Below are 24,217 nucleotides of genomic sequence, written 5' to 3' on the forward strand. Positions count from 1 at the left end.
ATGTGGGTAGCTCCCTGGCCGGCCACTGGAGATGAAAAAGAAAGTCCTGCCCACGGACATACTTCCAGTTGAGCTCCTGGGCTCCCCACTTCAGCCTAAAACCTCTTTTCTTCCTGCCTTTCCTTTTTTTTTCCCCCAGTCATGACCCTAAAGAGCTGAGTACTCCCCCGTGGGGGCTTTCCCTAGAGAAGGGGGCAGCTTTCCATCCCAATAGGCTGCACGCCTGCCCACCCACCCGCCGGCCTGGAGGGGAAGGCGGTGACTCCCCGGGGGCAGCTTCGCCCACGGCTGCTCTCCCCGGGTGAGGCGTCTCTGTCCGCGTGGGCACAGCTGATTCCGGGCCGCTGCTGCCTCGCCAGGAAGAGTGTGGGGCTCTGCCCAGAGCCCCTCCCCGTGGGTCAGTCCCCCACCACCCCCACCTCTGGAGGGAGACTGAGCCCCAGGGAGGCCCCCACCCCCCCCCCCGTTCTGACTCACGGGAACTTGGCGAGGGATGTTTGCAGCTACCAGCCGGGCCCTCCCACGAGGGCCACGGGAGGGGCACTAGCGGGCGCGGAGGTGGCATACCTGAGAGATGGCAGCATGCGAGTCTAACAGAAACCAGAACTGTTTGCGGCATTTCCCAGGGAAGATGTCCCCGAGCATCCTCGGAGGTGCAGCCGGGGCGTGGGAGCTCCGTCCCCCCGCTCGGGGGTGGATGTGAGGGGCCATTGACTTGGGTCCGGCTGGCATGTGTGGGGGCGGGGCTCGTGCCGCTTCTCCCCACGTAGCGCCAGCGGCAGGGACGTCCCTCCAGCGCCCGGCCCGGGCGGTGCAAGGAGTGAACGGACACGCGGCAGGGCTCTGCCTGGCACCCCTGCCCCTTTGCACCTGCCACTCGGCGGAAACCTCTCCTTCTGCTGCGCTCTCTGCCTCTCCACCGCCGCTGAGTTGACCCCGTTTTCAGAGCCCCTTTCTCCAAGCCCCCCCCCCATCACCGAGCGCTGGGGATGAGGCAGCTGCTGGCTTCCTGCCGTCCCCTAACTCGATTATTCCTGGACGCGTTAGGCAGCCCGGTGATGGATAGTGACGCTGGGAACCCCTTCCTTTGCAGCGAGGGGGGCGCGTGGGATGCTACGAACAATAAAGACAGAAGCGGCCCCGGCCGGTGTCTGCTTCAAGCACAAGCTGGTCTGGGCACACGGAGGCCAGTGCACCCCGGGCAGGCCCTGGAGCTGCGCCCCTGAGCCCGAGGCCGCGGGCCGGCAGGACGGGCTCCAGAAGAGGGGTGTGCAGCCTTAAGGCCACGAGACTGTCCCCCCCTGGCAGGCACCGCCAGGTTCAGCTGCACCCGAAGCCCAAGCCGGGCTTTTCAAGATTTCAGGTCAATCCGTATTTAAAACGTAATGAATCCAGCGCTGTGCTTAACCTATTTAAACCTCACCCACGGTGATGACCACACGCGGGGCTTTTCCTCGGCGGGGCACGCCCCTCCCCCGCGTCGGGTGGCCTTGGGGCTGGGAGAGGAGTGGGGCGAGGTGGGCTCCCGGAAAGTGGCGAAGTTTCGGTTTTCAGCAGGATTGGGGGAACCAGGGCAGGCCGGGTCTGCCTGTGCAGCCCAGCGTCACCTGAGCGGTCAAGAAACACACATTAAATTTGGAATTTTGATAAATGCATATTCCTAGCGAGTGAATCAAATGTATTCAATTAACTAAAACCCTGTGCACTTCTGAACTGAAGTGGAATCGACTGTAATTGATTTATTTGAAACCAGAGGTTAAGGACTGAATTAGCTAAGTACAACTGGGTATTTCGAGCCACTGACTTCTCAAATGTCAAATCCCTTCTATTTTAAATATTAGTTCAGCTGCGGGGCACGGCAGCGCTGACGGTAGTTCCATCAAGAGCCCAAATGATATTCATATTCGATTTGGGGAGCAAGGGGTGGCTCGGTGCTTTGTAAAGGGTGCGGGGGACCGGGGAGGGTGAGGAGGGCCACCTGGAGGGTGGTGATGAGCGCAGCCCCGCGCCCTCCCTTTCGCGGGGTGCATCTCCGCGGGGTGAGGTCCCAGAGAACCGCGAGCCCGGCAGGTCAGCAGCTCCACCTTGGAGACACTCCGGGGCCTCCGCAGGGAGAGCCAAGCCCACCCAGCCCGGACCCCGGCCCTGACAATCATTTTCCACATTAACCTCTGCGTGATCCCCCGCGCCTCAGCTCGGCGCTGCTGTTTGAAAGGGGCCGAGGAAAAGCCGAGCTGCCCCCGGGGTCCTGCAGCTGTCCAGCGCCGGCTCCGCACGGGCCTCCTCTGCGCCGGGAACCTTTGTTGATTGTGACCTCGGGAGATTCCGGCCGCGGGGCCTCTGCCGGCCTCGGCATGGAGGATTAGCTTGGGGTGGGGGCGTCCGGGAAAACCAGCGTCTGTAAATCCAGATAGGAATGAATGGTGTTTCATAAGATTGTTTTCGTTTTCCAATGAGTATTTATGTGTCGTCGGAGAAGGAGCGGCGCGGAGGCTGTGGATGGCAGCGATTGCGCCCGAGGTGAGGATCCCCACACAATCTGAGATGTAGCCAAGAAAAACTGCCTGCCGCCCATGCCTCACTACACCTGCTCCGGAGCTGTGTGCATTTCATTTCTGTCAAGAGTATGTACAGTTAGGGTTCATTCGCCTCATTATTTTGTTACATCCACGTTACAGTTAACCAGTCTCTCTAGGAAATAATAAATAACCGCTTTAAAAAACAATTGCCGCCTTGCGTTCTGAGGATACACTTTCCATTTGAATTAAAAAAAAAAAACATGGTTATGAATTCTCTGGCTTTGGAAAATAGAATTTAGACTCCACCGGCTCTCATTGGTCTGCGGAGATTGATTTTACAGCGCCTTCCCCGAGCAGACCCGGGCAGCAGCCGCGCCGGTGGCCGCCGTCTGGGGCTCGCTCTCCGCCGGGCCGCGGGATGTCACCGGGACGGCCGCCCCAGCCGGCCACGTCCACCCAGGCTCTTCCCGGGGCCCCAGCTGACCACCGCCCTGCAGCCCCTCCAGGCTTCCACAGCGCGGGCTTCGCCGCCATCCCCCTGCCAGGGCAGGAAGTGCTTCCTTCCCCCAGCCCTGCGGAGACCGAAGGGGGGTCGGGCCCCCCACCCCACAGGCCCGGCTGTGTTTCCAGAAGGTCCGAGGAGGGCCCCCAGGGCATGGGTGGGGGCACAAAGATGCAGGGAATCCAGAGAATGCCTGTGCCCCTCTGCTCCCCAGAGCTGCTGAGCTCACAGAGCAGCGAATTCCTGGCTGAACAAAACAGTAGCACCCACTGACACACGGGCTGCCCGCGCCCCTCCACGTGCATCGGCCTCGACCGCGGTCTCCTGCCCAGCGCAGGGGCTGGCTGGGGCTGCTTCCTGCGTGTCTCCGCCACCCAGGGGGCCAGGCGGCCGAAGGCTGAAGGTGGAGGCCGGAGTTCCTTTGTGCTAATCAGCAGCGCAGCCCTCAGCTCTGCTCGGAGACCGACAGGCAGATTCCAAAGGGGTCGTGGGGGGCAGGGGGTGGGTCTGTGCTGTGCTCAGTAGCTTCCTCGCCCTCCAGAAGGCTCGGGCCTGAGCTTTTTTGTTTTGTTGTTTAATATATATATTTTGGTTTCCAAAACACAAACAAAAACCTAAAGGATCAACATAAATAAAATAAAACTTTATTTTTAACAATAAAATTAATGTTTCTAGTAAGGAAAAGATAGCATGTCATTCCTTTCGCAGTACAATCTTTTATCCAAAAGAATACATTGGGTTTTATTGTGTCATTTGTCTGAATACAGACTCAGTGGAATATCTAAATGATACCCTGCTCTGAACTCCAAGTTGAAAGTAAGTTTTTATTATACTTGAGGGGAACAATGGGTTCAGCTGCTTATTGCAAGGAGCAATTGCCCAGGGAAAGTTAAACTCAATTACTGTAACCATACTGAATAAAAATACTGCCAAGAACAAAAATACGCCTGGGCAAAGACAGCCACTGAATAAAAAAAATCGACATAAAGCGTATCAAATATTTATTTATCTGGGCAACAAAGGACTATGATACATTGACAGGCATGGAAACTATTGCCAGCACAACGCCACAGTGAAAATACAGAATACCAGGTGGTCCCAAATGCTGCAAGGTCTCTGAACAAAAAGAGAGAGGCAGAGAGAGAGAGACAGAGAGACACACACAGAGAAAGACAGGGAGACGCAGAGAGAGAGACGGGTGGGGGGGGGGGGGGGGGAGCGACCCCTGACCCTTGTTTTAGACACAAGACTATTTATTGCTCAAATAATGGTTTTCTGGAGGGCAGTGGGATAAAATAAACTTTTTCTCCCCACAATACACAGAAGGGTCATCAAACCACTCAAGTTTAAAAACCTTTCCAGGGTCAAATACCACTTTTTTCCCCTTCCAGTCCAATGACAAGCTAAGTGTCATACTAATTATATATAAAATTTTATTTTCCTTTTTTTTTTTTCCCGTGTGTTCGGCTGTGCGTCATGTTTACATGCTACGACAGGGCGAAACTCGTGAATCCCAAAGGAAAAACAAATCCCCCGACCTTGGCTTTCTAAAGAAGTACCTGGAAGCACAGGAAGAACTAAGAGGAAGGGCCAACCCACTAAGCCAGAGGTAAACAAGATCACCAGATAAATAAAAAAAAGGCTTCAAACAGACTCACCATATTTACAATTCCCATTAAATTACACATAAATAAATATATACAGAGACGTGAACACTGATTCCCTTATGAGACTGTGAATCGTGTCGCCAGAGAAAGTTCGAGTCGCAGCTTTACCTGGAGGGGCTCCCGGGCGCGGGCCTGTCCCCCGCCCTGTCCCCCGCGCTCGCCCCGGCGCCCGGCCTCGACGGCTGCGGTCTGGAGCGCGGAGGGCGGTGGTGACTCTGTGAAGCGCCTGTCTTTTTTTTATTATTATTTTTACGTCCTTTTTTTTAAGAAAAACATTTTTTAATTATTTTTTTTTTTTGACGCCGTCGCGGTTTTGTTTCCGTGTTTTAGAAAAAGGTTCACGAGCGCGGACAGAGCTTTCCCGGGCGGGCTCCGCGGCCTGTTCTGTCTCCCAGGCTCCACGTGAGGGCCACAGGGTGCGGGTGCGGATGGGGAGGTCGAGGCAGGCCGAGTCGGGGCGGCCCACGGGAGACAGTCCCCGGCCGGGCGGCGGCGGCAGCGGCGGGTGGTCCGAGCCGTCACCCCGGGGTGGGGGTGCGGGGCGCGCGGCGGCAGGTGGCCTCACTTTCTGTGTTTCTCCTCCTTGTCGCTGCTTTTGGTGCTGCTGTCCGCGTGGCCGCTGGGGTTGTTGCTGAGGTACATCTTGTCCATGGCTTTGAGGGCCTCGGTGAGATAGTTCTGCAGGGCCGTGACCGCCGCGCACACGGCGGGGCTGCCGAAGCCGTGGGAGATGAGGTTGAAGTGGGTCAAGCAGCTCTGGATGCCGGGCTCCAGGATGGGGTTGGGCCTGGAGTTGCCCAGGGGGGACCGGTCCTGGGCCAGCAGGTCCGTGAACTCTTTGCAGATCTGTCTGCAGCACAAGGGGGCAGAGAGAGGGGTGAGGCCCTGGGCACCCCGGCACCCACTTCCCCAGCTGCCTGCCCCCTCACACACCCGGCCCTGGCCCCTTCTAGCCCTCCTCCTGCTCACACCAGCAATCCCAGGCCTTAGGGCTGGACAGCAGAGAGGCAGGAGCCCCCGTCCTGCAGGCCTCACTGTCCTACGGCGGCTTCTCCAGAGAGAGCGGGCAGGCCCTGGGTCCTCTGCACCCATCAGGTAGGCCTCCTCTTCCCTTTTTTTAAAAGATTTATTTATTGGGCCTCCCCGGTGGCACGGCGGCTTGAGCGCGTCGCTGTGAAGCTGTCTGCAGCCTCTGCAGCGCGGGTTCGATTCCCGTCTGGCCAGGGAGCTACCCACATGGCACAACACACCTTTCCTGCCTTGCCCGCTGCTCCCCTCAGCAGTGTATTTCAGTCCGTCTGCCTGTTCTGCTCCCTGCTCTGTCTCTGGTGCATCCTCTCACCCTCCCGTGCCTCTGGCCTGGACCCCAGCTCTTGTATAAATAATAAATCTTAAAAAAAAAAAAGTTTTATTTGTGTACACAAGAACTGGGGTCCAGGCCAGAGCTGCGGGGAGTGAGAGGATTCACCAGAGACAGAGTCCTCCTGACTTTTAATGAAAGGTGCGGAAGACCCGCTCCTTGGGGTAATTCGCGAGGGGGTGGGGGAGAAGAGAGGCCCCTTTCCACCTCTCTCCTCGCACAGCGGAAATAGAGGAAAATCCTCCAGGCAGACTGTGCGTGTGGGTACACCCAGGAAGCTGCAGGCAGGCCAACCGAGATGGCCCACATTCTAGAAGCTGGACCTGAGTCTGGGAAGGCCCGAGGGGTGAGTGGGGGTGCTGGCTGAGGGAGCTCTCCTTGGGGGCAGCCCTCCCTAGGGGGAGCCCTGGTTAGCCCGGCCCCAAGGCCTGGTCGTCCCCAGGCCCGTGAGCATCGGCCTCTGCCTGGCTGGCCCCACACCCTCCTTTAACCCCAACTTCGATAATTAAGGGTTTCCATCCACGCCTTTAATTCCCAGGAAACATAGCAAAACAGTCGCTTTTTTGCTCACACTGCCTGGAGATGCCCGCTGGGCCGGCACCCGCGGGACCTAGCAGACGTGGCCCGTTTTGAGACCACTTTGACTTCTCGCCCGTGGCTCGAACTTGTGGCCCCCACACTCGCCTGTGCTGTGCGTGTGTGTGCGTGCATGTGCGTGAACATGTGCAGGTGACCCCTCCAAGGGGACAGGAGGAAGGTAAGGCCCCAGCTCAGGGGTTAAGGGAAGCCGGGACAGCCTGGGCCTCGCACGCCGGGCAGCCCACTTGTTGACCCTTCCCTGAACATCCCCACAGGTCACGCCACTGATTAGGGTGAGCACAAGGCCCCAGAAGGCCCTGCAGCCAGGGCCTCACACGGGATCCCCGACCCCCTTGGCCAGCCCGGCCTGTTCAAGAACCGAGGAGATGGGGGCAGAGACAGACACCCCCTCACAGGCTCCCGGGCCCTGCCGGGAAAGGGGATGGCGGGGCTGTGGCTTCAGGGTTTACGACAAAGGGGAGAGGCCCGGGGCGGAAGGCGGCCCTGCCTGGACCGGGCAGGAGGCCCCACGAGGGCCCCGCCTTACTTTGTAGCCAGGAGCATGTTCTTTCTTGTCACTTGCTCATTGGGATCGGAATGCTGTCGGTTGAGAAATTCAGCTACTGCTTTGGCAGGAAATTCGGTTTCGCACACGTACCCGAAGTCCCTGGCCAGGTGGACAGCTTCGCCTGGCAGAGAGGGGGCAGCGGGCAGGAGAGAGACGAGAGCTGGAGTCAGCACACTTCAGGCGGGGGCGGGAGGGAACGGGCACCGGGTTCTGCTTCCAGGCGGAGTTCCTCCCCCGGCCCGGCCCGTGGCTGCATTTACCCAGGAAAATGGCTACTGGTCCATCCACAGGGCCAGGAAACCACAATGGCCTGTCCCCTCCCCCACCCCCGGCCATTTCCCCAACTTCTCTTTAAAAATTCTTCTGGCGTGGCAACCTCACACCTCACGGGGCAGCACAAATGATATTCATGATTGCCCTGGGCGCTCCTGCCTGGGGAGGACGGGGCGTTCACATTTTAACTTGATCGCATGTAATTATCTGTTCATCCAAACCGATTAACCAGGAGGATTTGAGGGTCAGTCCACTGAGTCTGTCTGTGTTGTTGATTTTCGAATCTTTGGTTTTAATTTCCTGAACCAGTTGGTTTTTACTGCAGGGCTTCCTGCCATTAGCTCCAGCCGGAAGAACGCATGCGCCAATTACAGCATCAAAGCCCTCTCCGCAAGCCTGTTTCCATAAAATGGAGCGGATCACAAACAATAACAGTTCTCCAGAAGCGGCCTCCCGGCAGGGCTCAGCCCAGCCCCGCTCGCCTCGCGCTGCGTGCGCCCTAAGTCACAGGCTGCCTGCTCTGCCTTTCCTTCTTCTGGGGGTCACACTTGCGGGCTCCCTGCCCCTGCCAGGCTGTCTGCAGTGCTACTGAGCTGGCCTGTCCAGCACTGGACAATTACTTAGCATCTAGCAGTTCCTCTGTCACCGCCTTCACAGCAGGAACCCTGGGCAGCTGCACGCTTTCCGGAATTTACAAAGTTAGAGCTGAAACCCAGTGTAACGAATGTCCCCCAAGACAGGTAAGATGCCTTCTTTAAATATAAATACAGTGGCAGCTGTGAGGGCTGCCTGAGAATGTGCATTTCCACACACACCCCACCCCCCCACCCCGCCCCCATTAGTTTAAGAGATTTCCAACAGGACACAAAGGAGGACACCAGAAGAGCTGAGTTCATTCGCACACACCCAATCTTAGACCCATTTAGAATGCGAAAGAAGCAGGGACCTAGTGGCTGAGTCTAGAGCAGGGAGCCAAGACGGGGCTAGCTTTTGTTCTGAGGGGCTCGGAAGGCTGCTGGCGTGTGTGCAAAACCCCCAGCAGCAACTTTTTGCGATGCTTGTATTTCTTTTTTTCTTTCCCAAACAACCCAAAGTTTAAAATGGCTTTCTGTTCCTTCTCCTCCAGCAGAGAAAAACAATTAAATGAGTGATAAGACAGCATATGTTTGGAAAACAAAGACCTAAAGGGCGTCTAACCCTGAGCTTTCAGGATGGTCTTAAATCAGGATGCAGGTCAAAGATTCCCAAATTAATTCAGGAAGTAATGGTCACGCATTTCTCAAACGCAGATGTCAGAATAGCTTAAGTGATTTACTGCTGAGCTCTTTAAAGGAACAGGAACTTGGAGAATAGGAACTTCTTAAATGCTCATGCTGTTTAGCTCAGAACTGGGCTGGGGAGGTGTAATTTTGTGGTGAGGGAAAAGAGAAGACAGGAGTACTGTTATGCAAACCGTTTTTCGACTTGCAAGAATTCTGCTCCCACCCTGTCGTACTGGGGGGTGGGGGAACAAACTGCCCCTTTGCCACCACATACTTCTGAACATCTGGTCACTAAGTGGTGCCCATTTTCCCAGGAGACCGTCCCTTCTTATCCGCTTACCCTCTACTAGCGAGGTGAGCAGGGTGACGTTGGCAGCTTTGCGTCTCCCTGCCGGCAGATTTAATCCTATCTTGTCCAGTTTTTCTCTTAAAGATCTTCCTCCATTTTTAGACTTCGCCCTGTTTCGCAAATATATTCAAGAAAGGGGATTAGAAAACACCAGACTGTCCTCCTGACGGCGTCCTAAAATGTGCTTTTAAAAATGAGGAAGCAAAGGGCCTCCCTGGTGGCGCGTGGTGTTCAGACGCAACCTGTGAAGCTAGCCACAGCTGCTGCAGCGCGAGTTCGATCCCCAGCCGGCCAGGGAGCTGACCCACATGGCGCGGCAGACCTCTCCTGTCTCCCCGCTGCTCCCCTCAGCAGCGTATTTCGTCAGTCTGCCTGTTCTGTTCCCCGCTCTGTCTCTAGTGAAGCTTCTCACCCCCCACATCTCTGGCCTGTACCCCAGCTCTTGTATGCATAAACAAGTAAATCTTTAAAAAAGAACAAAATGAGGGCAAACGCCCCGAACAAGTTACAGGAGGGAAACCCGGGAATGCCAGAGGGCCCTGGGAGATAAAGCCCTGTCAAGCGGCACTGCACTGTGCCTGCTTATTACTGTGGCAGGTTGGAAGGTTTTGATTTCCCAGCTCTCGCAAGAACCACAAACAGACACACACATCTCCCATCTCTGGGGCTTGAGGTATTTTTGAGTTCAACTGATTACTGTATATTTTCCCTGTTGTTACAATCACACAAATCCCAGTGGGGTCTTTAAATCGTCTTTGCAAGGTCTGCTGTGAGGTTGTGCGCAGTAACCAAAGTTATCATCATCTCGCGTTCCCGCTCGGGCGTGGGCCCCGGCGGGAAATTCATTTCGCCAAGTGTTTACACGCCTGTCACCAGCCTGACTGGAAGTGTCAGGGGCTGCCATCAGCCTCTGAAACCGCCCCCCACCCCTTGCAGAGAGAGTGCAGGCGGGTCTACACAGACGTCTAAATAGACGCCCAGAATCGGGAAGGGGTTAAGGCAAGTTGCTTAAATAAAACAGCAAATTAATTAATTTCAGATTTTATTCCCTGCTCCAGGGCTCTGTGGCTGTGCGGGCCGGGTTCTCGCCCCGGGTCAACAGGCTCCCACACGGGGCTGGGAGCCCGGGAGCAGCAGGGGCGGCCTCGGGGTGTCAGGGAAGGTGGGGGGGGGGCGGCCGGCGACTGACCGCGGGGGGGGGCGGGGGCTGCTCAGGGGGGTTCCCGCAGAGAGGCCGCGGGGCCCACACGCAGCCGCCAGGCCCTGTCCGCGGAGCGAGGCCCCCACCCCTCTTCCTCAGGAAAGGGCACACCTGGGCGGCGCCTCGCGGGCCGCACGTGGCCCGCAGGTGCCGCACCTGGGCCGCCGCGCCCCGCCCCCGGCGCCGCCCACCGGAGCCCGCGGGCCGGAGCCGCGCCGGGTCGCGCAGGTGGAGGCCGCGCAGGTGAGGGGGCGCCCGGGCAGGGCGGGCCGGGAGAGGGGCGGCCCGGGGGGGGGGCGGCGTCGGCTCGGGGGTCCCCGCGGAGGGACGCCCCACTCGCGGGCCCAGCGGGCGGCGACCGGCGGGGCAGGTGCGCCCGGGGCGAGCTGCGCGTGCGCGCGCGGGGGCGGGGCGGCGGCGCGGGGGGCAGCGCGCAGGCGCGCGGGGCCCCGCCCCGGAGAGGCCCCGCCCCGGCGCGGCGGGCGGGCGGGCGGCGCAGGCGCGGCGGGCGGGGCGGGGCCGGGCGGGGCGGGGCCGGGGGCGGGGCCGGGCGGGGGCGGGGCCTCACCTCCGCAGCACGCCGCCCAGCAGCGACGCGTTGAGGCACTCGGGCGGGGACAGGCGCCGCTGCACTTCCGCCACCGTGACCTTGTACTTGGAGGTGGAGCTGAGCAGCGACAGGCGACCCGGAACTGAACAGAACACCTCGTTGGGGTTCACCACGCCGCCGAACAGGCTGTCCTTGTTGATGGGGAGGGCGGACACGGCGTTGCCGCTGGCCTTGGACAGGGACACGGGGCCTGCGGAGACACGGGCGCGTGGGCGCGGGCCCCCCGGCCCCCCCGACCCCCTCCTCGGGCCCCCTCCCCGGCGCCCCCCGGCGGGAGCCCCCGTTCCCGGCCGGCGCCCCCGCGCGCCCCCCGCCGCGGCCGCCGGGACCCCCGGCCCAGGCTCTGGGGCTGCAGGTGCTGCGGGGTCCCCCGGCGCTCGGCAGCCCGCGGGAGCCGGGGCGCAGGGCGCGGGGCAGGGGTCCCCCTTGCAGGAGCAACAGGAGCAGTTGCGGGAGTTTGGGGAGCACGAGGCAGGGCTCGCTGCAGCAGTTTGGGGGGCTGAGGGCAGAGGACGTGTGCGCCTGGGGGGCCCCGTGGGAAAGCGGGGCGCGGGGGCAGCCCGCACCCCGGCCCCGTGCTCGCTGGGCCGGGGAGACTCGAACCCGCCGCAGGCCCGGCCGGGGCGCGGGAGAGGGGCAGGCCCGGCCGCGGGGCGCCCGGAGGAGCCGGTGCTTAATGGCCCTGCTGCGATTAGGCGGTCCGTGGGGGGTCGGGCGTGGGCCGGGGGTGCGGCCTCCCTGGTTAAAATCCGAAAGCGCCTTATTGTTGGACCCGCCATCCTTAGAGGGGAGAGGCCAGCCCAGACCCCAGAGGGTGCGCGCCCGTGGGTGTCGGCGCCCCGGGCCCAGCCGGGCGGGCGAGCGCGTCCCGGTGAAGCTCCACGTGGAGACAGGCCGGGCCCTCACCACCCGCTCCTCCCCCTTTAATGGGATATTCTAGACGGATGGGGAGGTGGGGGCACTAAGGTTTTGGATAGATCACTTGTGACATTAATAGCTCTGGGGAGGCTAATAGAGACAATAGGAGTTAAACGAACTCTTGAGAGATTACTAATAAAAGAGCCAATTATCATGTCGACTTGGAAAGCGCATCTCTCAAGATTTATCCCTTGCACATCTAATTTGACGTGACAAAGACTTCACAGATGCAAAAATGAAACTTTCAACTCGCTAACAATATGCTGATTGGGGTTAGAAATGAGAGCACTCCGAGAGCGCTGTCCTGTCCCCTGGCGGTGCCCGGCGCCCCGGCGCCCCGGCACGACACTGCCCCGGCCAGAGGGAGCGAGCCGCTGTGGGCCGCAGCGGGTGCAGGAAACTTTACTTCTCCCCACACAATGCAAATTCCAGGTCCACCCAAGCCACTTGACACTTTCCTAACCATTGCTCAGAACAATTATGCTAATAATTCTGACATCTTTAAGATGCTAATTTTAACCAAAAGCCAAATTTTTGTTAACCTAATTTACAAAGTTTTAAAACCCTTAAACAGCTAATGAGAAATTAAATTGGAGAACATGCAAGGGCCCCCCCCCCACTGCTAAGGACTGCTGTCTTTTCTCATCCACCCTCACAGTAGCATTCAATTATTTGCACAATTTCAACACTGTACACTTCTGAACACTCGCGGCCCCTCACACAATGGCTGAACCAACCTATGAAACCATCTCCAAATTGAAACGCCTCTTCCAAGTCAGTTCAACTAGCACATATTTCACGTTTGTCCAGAGACCACTAAACTGAACGGTCAAATGGAGACTCAGAACAAAGCTAGTCTGTTGCCATCACGGACGTCCTGAAAGCCGAGCGTTTTAGCAGGGTTGGTCTGTGACCGTCTATTTGCTAATTCTGAGCCTTTAGGAAATCCTATTTGAAAAAAATAAATACAACTCTGCAAGTTCTTTTAAATAGCAGCCTGCCTGTAAGGACACGCTTGGAATGCAGAAGGAAATGGCTTACCTTTCTTAATTACAGTTTGATCTGGGATGTTAATACCCGGGTCTTCCACATGCTGAAACAAAAAAGGTACACATGGATGTAAGTGTGGGATCAAAACAAAAGGAATAGTCCGCGCGGGGTGGGGGAGGGGAGGGGCCGCAGGGAAGGCCCCTCCCTGCTGACATTTATATATAAACATCTCATCTAGCGTCCTGGAACCCGGCTTGGCGACTGGAGGGGGTTTCGCTGAGCAGCCCAGGCCGGTTCCACCCCCCCCCCCATCCCCAGCCCAGAATCCGCGTTTGCAGGGGGTGGGGGGAGGGAATAAAAACTTTCTTTGGAAATTAAATCTACTTTCGGAGCACCTAATCTTCCTCAGGCAGCTCAACCTTTAAAAAATGCACCTAGCTTTAGCCTGGCGCCTCGGCGGCTTCGGACGCTGCAGAAGCCAGAGAAACACAATAGAAGCAGCAGAGGCGGCGGGAGCCGGCCACCCCGGGAAGCACTGCAGGCAGCTCGGCCGCGGGCGAGGCACACGCACACCTTCACTGACGCGGGCGGGCAAGGAGGCTGTCTCCCAAGACCACACTGCCCAAGCTGGGCACCAGGCGGGAGCACGAGAGCCATCAAAAGCAAAACACCTTTCAGGCAGTTTGCCGGCTGTCCTGTCTCTTTCTCTCTGTCTCTCTCATTCTTTCATTCTCTCTCTCATTCTCTCTCTCTCTCTCCCTCCCTCCCTCCCTCTCTCTTTACAGATGGATGGGTATACATGTGTGCTAGAGTCCAAACGTGATTAGAAAGTAAAATGAAATCATGTTTTCTAATGCAGAAACTGACAGGCAATATAATGTCTGGCTGTGTTTACAAATTAGCGCCAGGGCTGCTGAGATAGAAGGTTTCACAATCGTTACCAAACACAGGCATTACCATTTAAAAAACTATTACTTCCTTCTCTAGTCTTTGTCCAACAATAATACTGATTCCAACATTTTCCATTCTGTCTTGGATTTATGCTCCTGTTAATTGCGCGTGATCGCAATGATTCCGGGTGGATGGTACTAAGTTGCTTTATTACAGGTTTTATTATACTCAATGCTCTCATTTGTAACTTGCCTAAAGTGCTTCTGGATTTAAGTATAATTAAATTGAGAAATGTTCAGAAATGACTACTGCTGCAGTTCTTGTGTTTTAACTATATGGGGAAATATGATCCCTTTATGTACGCACCCTAAACCCATAAAGTAAATGTAGTGTAGCAGGATACTTTTATTCCTGTTATTTCTAGCCCTTGTCCATACAGGGAGGACTGTTAAGTTTAAAACCCCACTGAGATATTAATGATTAAATAATTTTCACCATCGATTTGATTTTCTTAAACATTTAGCAGTCGTTCTTATTAAAGGCTCACAGTTGCAGCAGTGGGGAAATTGAAAACAACCCTTTTCCTGACCCAAATTCCTTTGAAAGAATTTTTTTCCTTAAAGGGTGGGGGAGGAGCGGCCACGGGGCTTCCTGGTTTTTTTATTTGATCTTTTGGTTAATTTCTCCTACAGGCTAATTTGGCCACAAAGAGTGACTACGCGGGTGCTAAGCATTCACACCAGTCCCTCTGGAACGCTCGTGCTAAGTCCAGCGGCTCTCGCGCACAGCCGAGCCCAAAGCCTGCTGCCGCGGCGTGTCACCATTCAAAGATTTCCACGGGGCGGCTCGGAGCAGGGGCAGCGTCCTAGGCGAGGGCAGCCGAAACGCTCCTAACTTCCAGTTTTGGCTTTTCATTAGTCTCTACTACGCCACGGGGCCTCTCCTCTCTCCCTTCCCAAGAAAGACATTTTTTAGCATCGGTTTCTAGAAGCATGTATGGACGGACACACACACACACACACACACACACACACACACGCCTGCTCAGCCCCGCAGCAGCTCTCTCCTGCTCACTTCCCTCCTGTCCATGCAAGGCTAGGAAACAGCCAACAAATTTCAGTGATTAACTGGGTCAAATGAGAGTTGTAATAAATTTTCTATTTTCCTGTGGAACTTAAATAATGCTTTAAATTCACCGAGCAAGCAGGTAAGTTCATCTGACCATTTTCTTTGCAATCTAATGCAGTCATCATTAAACTGTCAAAGGACATATTGCTACAATATTTGATGCAGTAATTTGAAATAGCATTTTAGCAAAAATCACATCCAGATACATTTCCTCTCGAAAGAAAAGCAGCATTAACAGGCCCTTTCCAGCTTTAATGAAATCATTGGCTTGTTCTAATTCCATCTCTGGAAGGTTGTGAGGAAACCATAAATATGTAGAACTGACATCGAGATGCTGGTTTAAATTTAATTTCAGAAAGTATTTTCAAATTATCAATAGCCCGGCGTGCGCCGTAAATAATACGTGTGCTAATACCATGCTCGTGGCGAAATCATCTCAAGCTGCAGTTATTGATAACTGAATTAGAACTCAAATAAGGAATTCCCCAACAGTCGCGCGACGTTTAATTTACTACGGGGGACAGCAGGTTCTGGTAGGCACTGGGAACCCGGCCGATGATTTACGAGGTCACCACTCAGCACCCCAGGAAGGGAGACAGCTGCGTTTTCAGTCCCTCTGCCCGGATTGCTACTTCTAATTCTCTCCTCGGGGCCGGCCTTCCCAGAACTTTCAGAAATCCCTCGTCCTCGAAAAGCCCGGTAACAATAATGCCCGAGTGTGTCTTTTCAGCTTCCTCTTGACTCGCCAAGGCACGAGCTCGGCTGGATTTAGGATCCCCGCGCCCGCGCCCCCCACACACACGCGCAGGGAGAAGCCCCCCGGCCAGGCCCGGCGGCGCAGCGAGTCGTGTCCCGGTGGAGCGAAGCCCGCGGCCTGGCGGGGACGCCCCGCGCGCGGGCATTGTCTGCCGGGGCGCCCGGCCCCTTTGTTCTAGGGGCGAACCCTCAACTGCTCTCTCGCAGCGGAATTCGGCCCTCTCCGCGGGCTCCCAGAGCGCGCTCCCCGCAAGTCAGAGGACATCCCGAGGCAGGAGGTGCCAGGGCGCACCCCGGCGCCCAGAGCCCAGTCCCGCGTCCCGGGCGGGTGGGGTCCCCGCGCGCGCGCGGCGCTTACCGGGACGTCCTCGATGGCGTGAGGTAAGGAGTGGATCGGGAGGTCCCCGAGCCCCGAGCCGAGCCCGTGCGGGCCGTGCAGGAGGTCCTCGTGCCGCCGGTAGTCCCTGCGCGGGTCCAGGCCGGACAGCTGGTGCGGCAGCCCCCGGTGAGGGTGCAGGAGCCCGGACTCTTGGCTCTGCCTCTGGCCGGGCCAGCCCGGGTGCTGCGGCTGCGGCTGCGCGTGCAGGGGGTTCAGGCTGTAGGGGTCGTTGACGTGGGAGTAAGGATCTTGTGACTGGGGGTAGATAGGCTGGTAGGGCGGGGGGAAGTAGGGGGGCTGGAAGTCGGCATTGGGGGTGTGGGACAGCGGCGGGGCGCTCGTGTAGGGAGATTGACCTACAGTGCCCAGCTGGGGCAACCGCGCCGTCCCGTTGCTGGTGCCGTCGTGACGGTCCTGCAAGAGAGCGAGGGAGAAGCGCGCGCGGTCAGGCTCGCCGTCCGCCCCGCCGGGCGCCGACACTCCCGCCCCGGCCCCAGCCGCTCGCGTCGGGGCGCACCCCGAAGTGGCCCGGGCGCACCCCCAGACGCAGGGGAGGCGGACGGCGAGCGGCTAAGACGCGCGCCCCGGGCCTTTCTCCGCAAGGGGGGACCAGCACCGGCCTCCGGCGCAGCGCGCGGGCCGCGGCGAGCAACCTCCCTCCTGCAAAGCGCGAATTCCCGCTACAGGGGAAGGCGCGGAGCGGCCCCTTCGCGCCCCCGCGACTCGCCGCTGCGGGCGCCGCGCTCGCGTCTGCCCTGCCCGGTTCCTGTGCAGCCAGGAGCGCGCGAGGCGGGCGAGCCCCGCGCCAGGAGGGTGTGCGGGGCGGGCAGCCGGGAGGCCGCCGGCCTCGGGGCGGCTGCAGGGGGAGGCGGCGCTGCCTGCTCCGCGGCGGCGGCACGAGCCTTTTCCGGCACCGGGTGGTTTGCGGCCCGGGTGGGCCGGCGGCCGCCAAGACCCGGTTGCAATAGGAAATTCGCCCTCACAGGCTTGGAAACGGAGGGGCGCGCCCCGGGCGGAGGCCCCCCGCGCCTCGCGCCCCGGCTCCGGGGCAGAAGCGAAGCCTGCCCGCCTGCCTGCGCCTCCCCTGCCGTCCGCGGGCCACGCGGGAGCGCGGAGGGGACCCCGGGAGGCGCTGGCTCCGGCCGGCGGGCGAGGGAGGCGCACGCCCCCCGCGTGGCCCGCGTGCGGATGGGGCACCGCCGAGCCGGGGCCGGGCGCGAGGACGCGGGTGGCGGCTGCAGCGAGGTGGGGCTGCGCGGCCGAGCGGGGGCCGGGGCCGGGGGCGAAGCACCGACCGGGGCGCGCGAGAGGAGAGCGGGCGAGCGGGACGCGCGCGGAAGGGGGTGCCGGGGACGCCCCGGCGCGGAGCCCGAGGCCTCGGGGGCGCCGGGCACCGGCTCTCCGGGGCGGAATTTCCGCGGGAGCGGGAGGGCGGGACTCACCATGGCCGAGAAACTGTGCACCAACATCTGCGAGGAGTCGGGGGCAACGAGTCAGGGTGGAAAAAGCCGAGCAAGCCCGCCGAGCCCCGGCGCCCCGCCGCCCGAGCGCGCCCCGCACAAAAGGGGCCGCGAGCCCCGCGCCACCCAGGACTCCGGTCAGGGCGCAGCCGCTGCCCCGCGCGCGGGGGCCGCGCTCCGGTCCATCCGCGCCGCAGCCCCGACTCGGGCGGCGCCGTCCGCCGGGGCGACCCGCGGGGCTGTCCTGCCGCGGCCGCGCGGTCCCGACGGTCCTTGCAAAATGCAAAACCCCAAACACCGAAAGAAGGAGAAAGTGCGCGCGCGGGTGGGCGCCGGTGCGCGCGGGTCCCGGGTCCGCGTGTCCCTCGGTCCTCGGCGGCGGCGGCGCGGGGCTGCGGGCGGCGGGCGGGGCGGGCGGTCAGCGCGCCCGGCGCTGCGGGGCAGGACGCCTGGAGACCCGGCGCGAGGCGCGGGCGGCGCTGGTGCAGTCCCGGCCGGCGCTCAGGGCAGCAGCCCGGCGGCGGGCAGCGCGGGCGCCGGAGACACAAAGCGGGCGAGGGCGCGGGCGCGGGCGGGCGAGCGCGCGGGGGGCCGGGGCGCGGCGTCTGGCGAGCCGCCGGGCCGGGGCCACATGTTCCGGGCGGCGGCGCGGCCGGAGTGCGCAGGCAGCGGAGCGGGCGCGCGGCGAGGCCGGCGGCGGCGGGAGTGTGTCTGCGAGCGCGCGAGGAGGAAAGTGTAGGCGCGGGCGCGGGGCCGGCGGCGGGGAGCGCGGGGGGGCCGCGCCGAGCGGGGCGGGCGGGGGAGGGCGCCGGCGGGAGGGGGAGGGGGCGCGCCGGAGGGGGCCGCGGGGGAGGGGAGCGCGCGGCGAGGACAATCAGTCCTGCGCGGCCGGGCGGACCTCGGCTCGCCGTGGGGGCCGCCGGGCGCCGCGCTCCGCCGGGCTCCGGGCTCCCCGGCTCCGCCGCCGCGCCTGGCGCTCGCGATCCGGCGGGCCCCGCGCTGCTCCCCCGCGGCCGCGCGCCCCGCCGGGCCCCGCCGCCCGCCCGCCCGCCCGCGCCGCCGGCCTTGGCCGCGGCCGCCGCTCGAGCCGCCCCGGGACGCGGGTTCGGACGCTCCGCCGGCGGCCGCTCGGGCTCTGCAGCGGGCGCGGGGAGGGCGCGGCGCGGCGCGGGGCGCGCGGAGACGCGAGCGGCCCAGCTCGGGCGCCGCCGGGGGGCTCCGGCTCCGGCTCCGGCTCGGGGCGCAAACCTGTCGGACTGGCTGGGCCGCCCCGGCCCCCCCCGCCCCCGCCCCACGCGGCCGCCGGGCCGGTCCGCCCGCCGGGCTGTCGGAACAAGCGGCCCCGGCCCCTGCGTGTCCCTGCAGCGCCCGGGCTGCGAGACACCCGAGCCCCTGCCCGGGCGCGCCGCCGCCGCCAAAGTTGCCGAAGCCGCCCGGGCCGCGCCGCTCCCTCATTTTCTCGCCGTCCCTGGCCCCGCGCGCGCTCACGCCCCGGGGGGACCGTCCGCTCGGGGGTGCGAGCGCTGCGCTTCGCCTCTCGGCCCCGTGGGCGCCCGGAGCGCCGAGGCACGGACCCGCTCGCCAGGGCTGCGCCCACCCGGCCGGCCGGAGCCCGGGCCGGGGCCAGAACAGTTCGCCGGGGAGACCCAGCCCGGCGTCTGCTCGCCAGCCCCCCGCACGGCCCGAAAACAAAGCGACCGGGCTCCGGAGGGGTCTCCACACGGCGCCGCGCGCCGCGGGCACCCGGAGAAGCGCCGTGGCGGCGGGTTGGCACCCCGGCCCCACGGGGGGGCGAGAGGGGAGGGCCCGGGAACAGCGCGAGGCGGGAGTCCGGAGGGGACCGGAGGGCGCGAGGCAGCCGCCACAGAGGCCCGGGCCCCGGTTTCCAGCGGAGACCAGTCCCGCCGCCGCGCCCCGGGCGTCTCCGCGACAGCCGCTCCCCGCGCCGGAGCCAGAAAGCGAGAAAAACGCGGCGTCGCAGAAGCCACCGATTTATCGAGGTGATCCCGGCGCCCCCGGCCCGTGGCTCAGCCCTCGCCGCGGCGGCTGTGCGCGCTCGAGGGCCGCGGCGCCCGCCCTGCCGAGGCCTCGGGGCGGCCGCGCGGGCTCCAGCGGCGCCGCCGGCCGAGCTGCGCAGAAGCCGGGCTTCCAGGCGGCTCCGAGGCGGCGCCGCCACCGCCCGCGGCCGGCCCCGGGCGCGCCGCAGCCCAGCGCCGAGGCCTGGGGACCCCGCCGCGCGCGCGGGAAGCGCCCCCGCCCCCCGCCCCCCGCCGCCCGCGGCTCCCGCGGGGAGAAGTCGCTCAGAACTTGGGGGATCGCGCGCGGGCCCCGCAGCCGGCCCCGCGCCTCTGCCGGGAGAGGCGGCCCGGGGCAAGCGCAGCCCCGGCGCACAGAAGCGCCTTTTCTTTCCAGACAGGGGAGCGGGGCGCACGGAGAGCCAGGGAAGGGGTGTGAGGGCCGGGGCGACGCCGGGAAGGGAAGGGGCTTCTCGCTCCCGTCTCGCCGCCCCGGGAGGCGGCCCGAGCCCGGCGGGGAGACCCGGGGCGCGCGGGCGCCCACTCGCCGCCCACCGCCGCCCACCCGCGCGGGCGCGGCCAGACTCGGCGAGGCTGGGCGGGGACGGGGGCCGCGGGCTCGGAGGGCGCGAGGCCACAGGGGGTCCGCCTCCCCCGGCCCCGCGCCCCGGCTCCCCGGGCGAGTCGGAGAGGCGGGCGCGCGGCGGAAACTTTGTCCCGGCCGCCGGCGCGGGAGAAGGAGCGGGCGGGCCGGGCCGGGCGGCGCCCCGGGGTGCGGGCCGGCGCCGCGCGTACCTCGCAGTCCTCGTACTTGATGTTGTCCGTCAGTTTCCAGAGCATTTTCATGGGTCGGCGTGCGCGGACGGGCCCCTCCGCCTCGCACCAGAGTGGAGCGACTCTCTGGTGAGCGCCCAGCGCCGGCGGCCCGCGCGGGCGGGGCGGGGAGGGCAGCGGGAGGCGGAGGGGGCGAGGGGAGCACGGGGGGGGAGGAGGAGGGCGCGGGGCCGGCGGCGGCGGGCGGCGCGGAGCTCCGGTGCGCGCTCGGAGATCTCCCTCTAATGGCAGAAACTTTTCCCTTTTCCTGCTCTTCACCGACAGCCTAATCGCCTCATTAGCATATCAACAATAGCCCAATTGCTCGCCAGCTCCGCGCGGCGCCGCCGGCCTCTCCAACCCGGGTATAAAGGCCTCCCCAGCCGCGACGCGCTCCCACAGCGCGAGCCCGCCCGAGCGCCCCGACGCGCCCCCGCCCCGGCCCACCCGCCGCCGGCCCCTCCGCGCGCGAGACCCCCTCGCCGGGCGCGCCCCGCGCGGCCGCTCCTGCCCGGCGCCCCGCACCCCTCGGACGCCCCCGCGGCCGCTGCGCGCGCCGTCCCCTCGGGTCCCCTTCGCGGACCCCAGAGCGGCGAGGTCGCGCCGGGATCTTTGCGCAACAACAGATCGCCTCCGCCTGCCGCGCGCCACCTCGGGCCTCGCGCCTCGCGCCTGGGGAGGTTTATGGGTTTCGCGCCTCGCCCCCTGGTTGGAGATTTTGCTAAACGGCTCCGGGTTTGCGATCGTTTAATTGCCGCGCGTAAAATAAAAAGTGTACCCAGAAGAGGTGCCTGGCAGCGCCAGGGGGTCACATGGGCTCTCGGGGGTGTGTGGGAGGCAGGACCCGAGTCTGGGCCCCGGCCGCTCGCTCGAGGCGCGCCCTGAGCCCCACAGGACGCCTGCGGAGACACGGTGGCTCCGACCTGGGAGCCTGCACTTGCGGACGCCCTCGCGCGTGCATCCAAATAAATCGCTGGGAACCAACTCTTCGCTGTGCTCATCTGCTCCGTTTTCCCAAGATCCCCCTTTTTAATTAAAACAGGGCGAGGCCCTTCATGATTTGGTGATGTTTCTGAGGCGGGCGCCCCGGGTGCAGGGCCCGGCCGGCGGGAGCCGTGGGCCTGGGCCACCCTCCTCGGGGCAGGCATGGGCCGGCGCTGCTCAGGGCCTGCTGCCCCGCTGGGACTTCACCGCTTTCTCTTCTGTTGCAGCGAATTTTTTAAGTAAGAAAGAAAAGAGAAAAGCAGACTGTGATCCTCCCCAGTAGAGCGAATCGATTTCTCGGGCTGAACTTTCTCATTTCGTCCATGAAAAAGTTTCTGTCTTTCTCCCTCTTGAGCGCCCCAACTCCCCAACTGGGGTCGGTGCCGCTCCTGCTCAGAGTCCCTTCAGTAAGCGCCCCTGAGCCCAGCTGGACCCTCCTCACAGATCTGCAGCCCACCCCCCAACCCACCCCCCGCCCCCCAAGTTTCCACAGTGTGTCAGTACCTGGGCAGGGAAGAGTCAGTTGCTGACCCCAGCGCCCCTAACAGGTGGAGGAAGGTTCTGGAGGGCCTTTCTCCCCATACCACAGCGAATCCCCCACTCCAGGGACAGTAGGCCATAGGCCCCCCCCCAAAGGACTAGAAGGAGCCTATAGTAGCAGGCGCCCCTGCACTGCTTCCCCCACCTGAACAGAGCACAGCCCTCGGTGGAACACAGCCCGGCGCTGGCCACGCCACGGCCCACCCAGGAAAGGGGCAGCTTCCCGGCTGCACCTCGCGCCCGGCGGGGCTGCCACTGGCCAGCAGCTGGACGCTGGGGGACGTCAGCAGGAGCACGGGCACCTTAGGGTGGCGGCTGGGTGGAGCGCAGGGGCTGCAGGCCAGACGAGGCCTGGGAGCGGAGCTGCAGGCCCGCAGGCAGCGCCACGGCGCGCTGGGAACTCGGAGTTTCGCTTTCTTTCTGCTTGTGGATTGAGGGAGGCGTCTGGGCCTCCATCCTCTCCGCTGGCCCGGCATACCCAGGGCAGCTCCCCGCCCACGGGCTGCTGGGCAGGAGTAGTGTCCTCCCAGGGCACCTGAGCGGCACCTGGGCCGTGCTGGGTGCTGAGCAAAGGCCGGATCCCCACGGAGCCTCCGAGCCTCGCCGCGAGAGCGTCATTACTGGGCCAGGCGCTTCCCTGCCTGCCGGGGCTCCCACCGCACGGCTCAGGCAGCAGCAGTGCCAGGCTTGGAGCTAGGAGTTGGGGTGACTAGGCCCGAGGAGGGGCCTGGGGTGAGGGAGTGAACAAGTACACTCGCAAGAGACAGAGACACCCGGGGAGACAAAGAGACACCCGAGGAGCCGGGAGACTCCATTCTCTGCTCTTGTTTTTATCCTGGGGCCCAGGAGCCTCGGGCTAAGCTCCCGGCCCCCCAGGCTCCAGCCCCACTGGAGAGCCAGGCTTCAGCCGAGCACCGAACCCCGCGCCCTTGGGAGGTAGGCCCAGGCCTCTCCTGCCCTGGCCTCACGGCGGGGAACCCAGGCCCGGGGCCCAGGCCGCCTGCCGGCCTCTCACTGCCGGGCCCTCGGCAGCAAAGCGCTCGCACCCCAGCCCCGGCCAGAGTCCCGCTTTCACCCCCCAGAGAAAAGACTGCATTAGGCCCCAGGCCCGCAGGCTAGGGAGGGCCGGCTGGGGCTCGAGTTTGCCGCGGGATTTGCAGCCCCAGACCACACCTTGCTGCGACTGTGCGCATGGAGTTGCGCTAGGTGGGTCCTCCGGGGGCAGGGACAGGAGAGGTCACCGTTCCCCACCAGGCATCCCAAGGAAAGGAAACGGCAGGGAGCGGCGAGAGGGGGTCTGACCTTTCCTCGGAGTGGCTCACTGTGGAATGGAGCCGAGCCGGCCCCGGAGCAGGGCCTGCCCCTTCCTCTGGCCTCGGCCACCATCCTCCTAACCAGGCCCGCAGGCCCGGTGGAAAATGCCCCCCACCGCTTGCCACCATCCAACCAGCCGCTGAGGCTGCGACCCTCACCCCCCTGGCCGGAGCCCCGGTTCCTTTAGGAAAGTGGGTGAGAGACTTGGAAGAAGCGCGGAGACAATCTCCCCCGCCGGTGGGGGGGTCCGGGCTCAGGGATCTGGGGCCCAGTGGCCTGGTGGTGCCCGGGGCCTAGGAGCGCCCAGCGCGGCAGGCACAGGCTTCTGCACCTTCTAGACCCGGCGCCTCATGGCCACCAGGACGCTTCTCCCCCATCCGCACCCCAAGAGGGCCGCCGAGGCTTCACCCGCCCAGCAGGCGGGAAGCTAAACTTTGTGCAAACTCTTGTAAGGATTTCCCCAAAGAACAGGCTCCACACCAGGACCGGCCACTCGGAGCCCCTTTCTGCCCCCGCGCCCCCTAGGTCCCCCAAAGCAGGGGACACAAAGAGAGACAGGTGCACCAGCCCCCCGCCCCCCCCTGCACAGCCCAGGCGCCCACGCCGCGCGGCAGCAGCAGCGGGATCCCTCCTCCCGCGCCGCACCCTGCCGGGCCCTCCCCCACCCCGGCTCGTCATCCGCCCCCGCTTCTGCCCCGGCGGGGGGCGGCGCGGGCGCGAACCTCACGTCGAGCCCCCCCACCCGGGCCACCTGTGGAGCCCGCGCCGGACAGTCCCGGCGCCCGGCCCGCCCGCGCCCCGCGTGGCCCCCGCGCCCGGCCCCCGCCCGCGCCGCCTCCCTCCGCGGGGGCCTCTCCCGGGCCGAGGGCGCGCCCCGCCGCGGCGCCCCGGCCCCGGCCCGCGCTCCCCCTCCGCCGGCCCCTCCCGCCCCTCCCCCGCTCCACCCCCGCCCACCCGGCCCGGCCCGCGCACCCCCCCGTACCTGCCAGTCCCCCATTTTGGCGAGTAAGGACATCGCGGCTCGGCGCTCCTGGCGACGGGTCCCCGCCGGGCAGGGGCCGCGGGGCTGGCCGGCCCGCTCCCTGGACTCGCTCGGGCAGAGCCTCCTTTTTTACCTGCTCGCCAGCATCTCACCTGGT

General features: G+C 63.3%; 1 protein-coding gene across 2 annotated transcripts; it reads right to left on the reverse strand.

The window, feature by feature from the left end:
* Nucleotides 1–5,194: 5,194 nt before the first annotated feature.
* On the reverse strand, nucleotides 5,195–24,189 carry TFAP2A (transcription factor AP-2 alpha). Of its 2 annotated transcripts, none has more exons than XM_037520734.1 (7): nucleotides 20,223–20,294; nucleotides 15,932–16,366; nucleotides 12,850–12,901; nucleotides 10,849–11,080; nucleotides 9,071–9,189; nucleotides 7,175–7,316; nucleotides 5,195–5,538 (listed from the first exon to the last, which is right to left on the reverse strand). In XM_037520734.1, the coding sequence occupies exons 1-7, from the start codon at nucleotides 20,271–20,273 to the stop codon at nucleotides 5,250–5,252; spliced, it is 1,320 nt and encodes a 439-aa protein (XP_037376631.1). In that variant the 5' UTR covers nucleotides 20,274–20,294; the 3' UTR covers nucleotides 5,195–5,249. The 2 variants fall into 2 exon arrangements, with proteins under 2 accessions (XP_037376631.1, XP_037376632.1); XM_037520735.2 differs by lacking the exon at nucleotides 20,223–20,294 and adding an exon at nucleotides 24,061–24,189 and having other exon boundaries at nucleotides 5,250–5,538.
* Between the last annotated feature and the right edge of the window lie 28 nt (nucleotides 24,190–24,217).

Source organism: Talpa occidentalis, unplaced genomic scaffold (assembly GCF_014898055.3).
Source record: "Talpa occidentalis isolate TD23 unplaced genomic scaffold, MPIMG_talOcc4v2.1 talOcc4.2, whole genome shotgun sequence".
NCBI classification, from domain to species: Eukaryota; Metazoa; Chordata; class Mammalia; order Eulipotyphla; family Talpidae; genus Talpa; species Talpa occidentalis.

Coding starts and splice junctions, on each gene's coding strand:
- TFAP2A (XM_037520734.1), bottom strand. CDS start 20,273: ATGAAAATGCTCTGGAAACTGACGGACAACATCAAGTACGAGGACTGC. Junction 16,367..20,222: donor TCAAGTACGAGGACTGCGAG/GTACGCGCGGCG, acceptor GCTCTCTTGCAG/GACCGTCACGACGGCACCAG. Junction 12,902..15,931: donor ACGCCATCGAGGACGTCCCG/GTAAGCGCCGCG, acceptor TTTTTGTTTCAG/CATGTGGAAGACCCGGGTAT.